This window comes from Sinocyclocheilus rhinocerous, unplaced genomic scaffold (assembly GCF_001515625.1).
Source record: "Sinocyclocheilus rhinocerous isolate Xijiao unplaced genomic scaffold, SAMN03320098_v1.1 scaffold552, whole genome shotgun sequence".
Classification (NCBI taxonomy): domain Eukaryota; kingdom Metazoa; phylum Chordata; class Actinopteri; order Cypriniformes; family Cyprinidae; genus Sinocyclocheilus; species Sinocyclocheilus rhinocerous.
Genome location: NW_015625574.1, coordinates 1,019,874 through 1,028,388, shown reverse-complemented (window position 1 = coordinate 1,028,388; position 8,515 = coordinate 1,019,874). Strand labels below are relative to the sequence as shown.

General features: G+C 38.0%; 2 protein-coding genes across 5 annotated transcripts in view; one reads left to right on the top strand and one right to left on the bottom strand.

The window, feature by feature from the left end:
• The window catches only part of arfgef3 (ARFGEF family member 3), a 74,352-nt gene extending 70,038 nt beyond the window's left edge, over positions 1-4,314 (bottom strand). For 2 of the 3 annotated variants that reach the window (XM_016567004.1, XM_016567021.1), the window contains exons 1-3: positions 3,931-4,314; positions 2,549-2,600; positions 2,041-2,122 (exon numbers count right to left, since the gene is read on the bottom strand). In XM_016567004.1, coding sequence (XP_016422490.1) covers positions 2,041-2,122; positions 2,549-2,600; positions 3,931-4,015 — 219 coding nt within the window. In that variant the 5' untranslated portion in view covers positions 4,016-4,314. The remainder of the gene's footprint in view (positions 1-2,040; positions 2,123-2,548; positions 2,601-3,930) is intronic. The other variant, XM_016567012.1, reaches the window with a different exon arrangement.
• A 1,086-nt stretch (positions 4,315-5,400) lies between these two features.
• LOC107751337 (F-box only protein 9-like) overlaps positions 5,401-8,515 on the top strand; it is a 7,005-nt gene continuing 3,890 nt past the window's right edge. For both annotated transcript variants that reach the window (XM_016567041.1, XM_016567035.1), the window contains exons 1-5: positions 5,401-5,569; positions 6,046-6,111; positions 7,723-7,845; positions 8,000-8,057; positions 8,151-8,247. In XM_016567041.1, the coding sequence (XP_016422527.1) occupies positions 5,567-5,569; positions 6,046-6,111; positions 7,723-7,845; positions 8,000-8,057; positions 8,151-8,247 (347 nt within the window). In that variant the 5' untranslated portion in view covers positions 5,401-5,566. The remainder of the gene's footprint in view (positions 5,570-6,045; positions 6,112-7,722; positions 7,846-7,999; positions 8,058-8,150; positions 8,248-8,515) is intronic.

Here is an 8,515-nt window from a genome sequence, read left to right as displayed (position 1 = left end):
ACTGCACAAAGTGCACAAAGCCTGGACCCGGTATCTTGTGATGTGTCCCACGTGCTATCCTTCCTACAAGACAACAGGCGTCCACACTCAAAGTTTACGTGGCAGCTATTGCAGCGAATCATTCCCTCGAAGCTGGCCATTCGATCGGCAAAGTTTGTTGTCTGATCGTTAAGTTCTTGAAGGGCGCTTGGAGATTAAATCCTCCTCGTCCTCAGACTGTACCGATCTGGGACTTGTCAATAGTCCTTAGGGCCCTACGGGGTCCTCCCTGGGAGCCACTACATTCAGCCGAACTACGCCCTTTGTCGCTGAAAACCGCTCTGCTACTGGCACTAGCATCGGCGAGTGGGTGACTTAAAAGCACTGTCAATTAGTGCTTCCTGTCTGGAGTTTGGGCCTAGCGACTGTAAAGTCTTCCTCAAGCCTAGACATGGATATGTTCCGAAGGTGCTCTCAACTCCGTTCAGAGCCCAGGTAATTACCCTTTTGGCGCTCCCCGCTGCAGATGGTGAGCAGGGTCCCAATGTTCTCTGCCCCGTCAGGGCCCTGAGAATATATATTGAACGCTCCAGCCTGTTTAGACAGTCAAAGCAGCTTTTCGTTTGCTTTGGAGGCCGCTCTAAGGGGCTGCCGGTTACAAAGCATAGACTATCCCGCTGGATAATTGATGCTATAGCCTTGGCTTATGCCTCAGAAGGTTTGCAATGCCCCACAGGCGTGAGGGCCCACTCCACTAGAGGAATGGCCTCCTCATGGGCTTGGTCCAGCAGAATCTCTATTGGTGAGATATGTGCGGCCGCCGGCTGGTCGTCGCCATCCATGTTTGCCAGATTTTGCAGCCTAGATGTCCCTGCTCTCCAGGCATGGATTTTATCGGCTTAAACTGCTTAGCTATGTCCAAAGTCCTCAGCTACGCTCGGGACTCAGTTGGCTCATGTTCTCTAGAGGCCCTTAACGCAAGTGCTCCAGAACTGGGCTTGCAGAGCAGCCTTAGTCTGCTTCTGCTCATAGCACGGCGTGATTGGATTCGTTCCCCATACACAACGTGAAGTGAACGTTCGAAAGGGAACACTCTGGTTACTGGAGTAACCTCGGTTCCCTGAGATAAGGGAACGAGCTTTGTGTCACTTGCCGTGCTATAAGCTGCACACGAATCGATGACGGTCGCTTCAGTCGAATGATTCTGATGAAATGTCGCTGCGAGCTGACTTATATACACATTGGCTCCGCCCTTTAACGCACCATTGGTTTGTGCAGCTACACAAACATGAACAAATCAGGCTTCAGTAACAGAGTAAACAGGAGTTTACCCCATACACAACGCTCGTTCCCTTATCTCAGGGAACCGAGGTTACGCCAGTAACCGGAGCGTTCTCCTTACTTTTTTCCTATAAGTTATGTATATTGGAGTTTTTTTTTTTTTTTTACATTCTATGTTCTTAAATTATTTATTTCATTTCATGTGTTTCTGTGTGTGTTACCATGATGGTGTTTTATAAAGGTAATTTTTCATAATTTAGTATATTACCATCATTTCAGTTAATGAAATGTTTTTTACTGAATTTAAGTTCAATCTATAAAACTTTAAATAGCCTATTGCTATAATATGTTTTACGGTAAAGCTCAGATAGACACAGCTGCCAAATTTCTACCTTAAAGTTCACTGATTTTTTTTTTTTAGTGTTGCTCTGTAGTTTCTGAGTAGTTGTTATTATGTTGCTGTGCAGTTGCTGGGGTGATCTGTGTGGTTGCTAGAGCATTGCTGTGCAGTTGGTAGGGTGGGCAAATGCTTTCTGGCCAAATACAAAAGAGTCTGTAAAATATTCTGGTGCTAAGATATGGTCCATTTATGTCCATAGCTGAAACACTGCAAAATGAGTTACAAGTCTAACACGCTTTGCCTGGTTGAGCAAACACTATCGAATAAAGCAGAGCAAAAAATATATGGGGTGCTGCTTTATCTTGAGTGTACCTAATCATTTTTCTGTCTGTGAAATGTATGTCTTTTAAAAAATGTATAATGATTAGTAATAAGCACACCTGCATTCCGGTGAGGGCAGTCTGAGCCAGTTTAGTGTTTTTAGACTCCAGTGCCAACTGAAGAGGGAATAAACACTTCTCTCTGCACAAAAATAGTTCACACTTAACACACCAGAACATGAAAGATCCGACTCAAGAAGACTTTGCATTGAAGCACTTTCTTATGTCACTCTTACTGCCTCTGATGATTCAGAGATCATCTGGATAAAAGCATCTGCTATATGAAAACATATAAATGAACCTAAGATAGTAACCCATTTCAAAGTTATAGTCATGACAATACTATGGAAGAAGAATATTTAGTCTTTTTACTACTTTAATGCATTTTCACTGTGTAAACGAAAGGTTTAAAAATAACGAATGCTATGCAAAACTTAATAAATGTGCCTGTCTATTGATTTTCATGGATTAGGCTATGTCTGTGTGGATCATGAAGATGTGAGAATGTATGTTCAAGAAATACAAAGATTGACAATACAAACATTATATTCAGAATCAAAACACTTGCCTGAGTTTAGATCGTGGTATTTTAACTGAACCATTCTGAGCCTGAAGGGTCTCTGTACAAAAGCAGGAAAAATGAGAAATAAAAAAAGTTGTATATTTCAAAATTAGAAAACAGATATCAAAAAACGCCTAAATGGTAAGAACACAAATGTGAACAAAGGAACATCCTTTAAATATGAATCCCCATCATTAATAACTATTCAAATTGAAACAAAATGAAGCAGAAATCCCAACAACCTCACATTAGAAAACTATTCCAGATCAGGCCTCGCTATACCGTCATCTGAGCTATTCATTGATCCTGCTACATGAGCCAGAGTTACCCAGCACAGCATCAGTTTTGACAGATGTGCAATGCAGAAAAAGGTCAACTGAGGTCTCGAAGCTCTACATCATCTTAAACTATAGTGTGGTGCGGAATTAGAGCTGCTTTTGCCCATCCACTAAAAGCCTATTAGTTTTAACACAATACAAGACAGAATAAGGACAAGCTTCGAACATCTACAACACTTTCAATACTTATATTAATTATAGTTGTACTGTATTAATGATTATAATGAACACACTAAAAAATAGTCCATTTTCATTTATTTTCAAATATTTTACTACTTCTACTAGTACTAACAATATAGCTGCTGTTGCTTTTATTTTATACCTTACTGTATCATCTTGAAAGTTAACAACTTAGGTGAAAAAAAAACTCTTAATCACTTAATTACCAAGAAAATAAACATCAAGCAACTATTAAAAAGATGAAATTAACCATTAAAACAGAAGCTTCCTGATGGAAAGTCATTTAAAAGTACTGTGGCGTTACCATGCCTTAATAATGGAAAAGTCATGCTAATTTCATACTGAATAATAGCCCTATTCATGAACAGCTATACTTGATAATATTCCAAGGTGTTACCATGTCCAAAACATGCTATTAACATGGTCATAGGGCTTTTTTTTCAGTATGCATTTTGAAAATAAGGAGGTTTAAAGCCAAACATTTCAACACTATAATATTCAAACAAACACACGCTTCAAATGCACACATGCAATAAACCCAAGTTCTCATATTGCATGAATGCCCACTGGAAATAAAACAATTTCATTTTATTTTCGTGTTTTCATTTCACTCTTCGCGCTGTTCTAGAAACGAATCTGCAGTTCGACAGTTTATGGAAAACACATATCTACTGTAACAGCTGTTATATTAGGATTATGGTCTAAATAAACATCCGTGAAAGGCGGGCACGCATGTGCTCTGACAGTACACTAATGTTGTTGTTGTCAAACATTAAAACATCGTTTAAATATGTTGAACTCGCGTCCCTCGGTTTTTTATCCGCATTTGCTTTATTCCCAGCAGACTGTACACAGACAGGTGCATCTTACCGCGCGCGACAGCGCAGGAGTCCCGGATGGCTTTGTGTTTACTGCCCGATGCCTCCTTCTGAAGCTTTCGGAGAATCTCCTCCATTGCGCTGAAGATGACTGAGAAATATTATGCTAGTACGTGGGGTAGAACTGATGGTTTCAGGTCTCCTGCCTCAGGCTCAGCATCCCTTCAGTAAAGATGATTCACTTTAACAACACTGATGCGTCACACTGTACGTCAATTATTATTATAAGCGCGGAAGCCGCTGGTATCTAGTAACACTGTAGATAATACAAAGGTTTCGACAAAATTAAAGTGGACCTTAGGCTTTTAACTGATTTCTAGTGCAAGCGTCTGATTTGAAAGGTGGGTGCGCAACCCTTGAGTCCAGCGACTTCCCGTCCGCGAATTAAATTACGAGAACTACTATGACGAAGGATTACTACTTAATATTCATAAGCCACGCCTTCGTTGTTGGAGGGAAATAACGTAGCGTCACCATTATCTAATTAATATGCAATGAGTTTCATCTTTGCCAAGCAAATTTGCAAAATCTGATACATATTTATGATGTAATCTTTCGCCATAGTACAAGTGTAATAATATTTTTGATTTCTCCGCTGGATTTAGTAAATGGGTCTGAGGTTCGATTCAGTTATTTTTACATTGTTGCCACGTTCATATGGAGGGCCAGATTACTTGAATTAAAATTACTCAAACTTAAATAATTAAATAAATGTTGAAATATATAAATAAATCGTTAAATAAATGAATTATATATATATATATATATATATAATGAATTAATGAATAAAAGCATTTAAAAATGTATTTATAGAATAAAAGAAACACGCCAACAGACTGTGGTATGAACCATGCCGTTATTCCCGTTCAGATGACTGTTGAGAATTAGAAAACTCGTGTAAATTTGACAGTAAAACAAAAAGTAGTTTTAATAGCTTCTGTCTTTTTCTACTCACATTAAAGGGGTCATATGATGCGATTTCAATTTTTCCTTTCTCTTTGGAGTGACTCATATAAAATGTTCCTTTATAGGTTAGCTCATTCTTTCAATTGATATGTGTTCAGAGTGAGCCTGACTATCACTGTCTTAATTTTCAAGGCATTTTACTGTATAGTTTTGGAGAAAACTAAAAGCAAAATCACCCAAAACATCAAAATCCATTGTTGCACTTTGAATATTTCCGCTTATTCAAACACTCATATAAAATGTTCCTTTATAGGTTAGCTCATTAAAATAATGTTCTTTTTAGCAGCATCATATGACCCCTTTAAAATAATTTGATACTGGTAAAATAAGGAACATTTGATTTCACCTTGACAAAAATAAAGAAAATCCAAAGTGATAACTCATGATAATTCATTTTGAGATAGATTTTGATAAATAATGTTGTTAACTAATGGTTAGACGGACGGGCAGACTTTTATTTTGTAAACCCCAGGCCGGATGTTGTTTTGTCGCAGCAGCAGCTCAAGTGTCTCGCCAGCGCTGCTGCTGTCACACAGTCATCGTGATGGCTGCCGTGTGGCGAGCTCGCAAATTTGCCCGCTGTGTCGTCCGCTTCTCTGATCGTGATCTGTAAAATACTCGCTGAAAGCACGACTTTAAACGAGCTCGCAAAATAAGCTGTTATGGTCAGTAAAAGCTGTGTTTCTAAGATTAGCGAAGCTGCTAATCAGGTGCTAACATTAGCATGTTAGCAGTCATGACGTGTATTAGTCCTGTCACACACACCCGAGTGTTTTTTGCCTGAATAACAGTCTTAAATGATTTCTTATCGTGTAATAATAACACATATGCATAATTTCCTCGTGTATATGTAAGTTGGTAAACAGTTGTGCATGCATGTTGTTTACAAACTTTGGCGTTCTGCAAATCACGCAACAGCTGGACCTGTGTTCACATGCACTGGATAAGAGTTTAACTTGATAGTCATGAGTGCATGTCAAGCTCTCTGATTGGTCGCTCTTATTTTCCACACCAAACATGGACGTGGTTATAGTTTTTTAATCAGGGCTTTGTGAGATCTGCGTCACTTTTTTTATTTTAACTGTCTGTATGTATTTTCACCTACTTAATATACACATGACTGAATATGTGTTGTTTCTAGGCTGAAAGCAACCAAAACACTGTTGAAGAAGGGCAAGATGAAAATACAGAGGATTCTAATCTGCAAGTTAGTGAACCTGGTCTCCTTATTTATTTTTATTAAGACGTGAAAGGGAGTTGTAACCCTCTTTATGTAATCAATTTTACTGTGCACAATTCATTTTGGGATAGCATGTTTTGTCATTTTTAATGAATTACGATAATTTACATTTCTGAAATGACTTCCCTTTTCAGAAGACACCACAAATCTCTTACTGTCTCGCTCTGTTCTGCTATGGAACGAATCCAGTGGACTCTCGTTGGCTAAAATCAAGTCTCGCCCTACATTTCTTGTTCTTGTTGCAAATCTCAAAGACATTTTCTTACTATAATCATTTAAAGCTATGAATTCCGAGCATTGATAACTGATACGACAATGAACATCTGCTCCACTGTCTCTACAAAACTATTTTCCTGACTATTTCCTTATAGTACCTTTCTGGTGTTGTTGTGCATAATTCATTGTTGCACGCTATTTCTAAGAAAAACTTTTTATAATCTTTCCTTAAAGCAGCACTATGTAACTTTTTCTGTGTTCAAAATTTGCAAAATGTATATAATGAGCGAGTACATCATGAATTCATCTTCCAAACCGCGTTTTTGTCTTATTCCGAATCACTACGGTACACTTGTTGGGGGTAATATATTACAAGTAACGCAAGTTACGTAATCAGATTACTTTTTTCAAGTAACTAGTAAAGTAACGCATTACTTTTTAATTTACAAGAGAATATCGGAGTTACTTTTTCAAATAAGTAACGCAAGTTACTTTTTTTTTCCAATTTATTGATTGACAGCTCTGCTGTCCCTGCGGCTTATTCATTTCACTTTTGGTGTGAAGAGGCTTTTATATTTGCCAAAAATATAACTTTTTTATTTTAAAAACAAACAAGCAAGCCCTGTCCAGATTTAAAAAGTAGCGCAAAAGTAACGTAATGCATTACTTTCCATAAAAAGTAACTAAGTAACGTAGTTAGTTACTTTTTTATGGAGTAACGCAATATTGTAATGTATTACTTTTAAAAGTAACTTTCCCCAACACTGCTTATAATAAGTACTTATATTTGGACTATTGTAGCCTGGTCGGGTCGTCACCGCTGCGGAGGAACACATACCTGCGTGAATCGCCATAGACATAAACTTAGAGAAGTAGCTCCGGTTGGAATGTTCTTCCGCGGGATGTGTGCAGTTCTGTTTATTAACCGCTAGAGCGCCAAAAGTTACATAGTGCTGCTTTAATGGCCAATGTCACCAAGTCAAGTCACCTTTATTTATATAGCGCTTTATACAATACAGATTGTGACAATACAGTGTTAAACAGGAAAATAATGTCACCATATCCTCTTACTATTGAACCCCTCTCTCTCTGAGAGGCTCAATTCTGTTATGTAAAGAAGTTACTCTTTAATCAATTGATTATGGATCAAATCAAGTCTTTACCTTTATTTTCCTCTCTGAACATCTGGTGGATGGTACAAGAATGCTTGAAAGGCATTTTATTGTTGAGTTAAAACATTCCAGTAATCAAGAAGGACTGGAAAATCCGTGAAAGCTCATTGGTCCGAAGGTGTGGGAATACTGCATTTCGTATGAACAGAATCTATCAATAGAGTTCTGTAGTTGATTTTTGATGTTTCAGTTGGAGCTCAGTGCTTTTCGGGCAAAGTGGATGTCTGAGCTTCAGCCCAGCTCAGGTGGAAAGAAAAGCGTCCCTAAAACTGCTGACCTGAAGAGGAGACAGGAGATCGCTAAAGAGGAAAAGGTGTGAGCTCGTGAATATTCATAGCGGGTGCCGTTGCACACATTAGATGCTCTCTGAGAAGAGATCGTTTCATGACCAAAATAACTGCTGATGTGTAATGCTATATCCTTCACTTGACCCTGTCTCATCACTGATTGTGAATGTGTGCTCATAGGCTCGAGAGCTGTTCCTGAAGGCTGTCGAGGAAGAACAGAACGGAGCAGTTTATGAAGGTTTTTATTTATTCGTTTTGATTCGACAATCAGACTTATACAATGGATTGCATGAAGGCTGCAGATATAAATTTCCCCGTTTTGATTTTGCAGCCATCAAGTACTATAAGAGTGCAATGCAGCTGGTACCGGACATTGAGTTTAAGATCAACTACAGCAGATCTCCTGATCCGGACCGCGGTGGCAGCTAGTAAGTGCTTGGGTCATGGAAAGCTTGGATGTATATTAGGACATTTGTAAATTATGTTCACTAGCCTTGTAAAATTCATAAACATTATAAAATAATAACAATAGAAGTTTAATGGAATAATAGAACATGCAAATATGTAATAATGTTAATATTTTTATAACTTATTCAATATTCTGTTAGATATTATTTTTGTATAGACCCTTTGTATGCGACTTTGTATAACATTTATGGTTTTATATATATATATATATATATATATATATATATA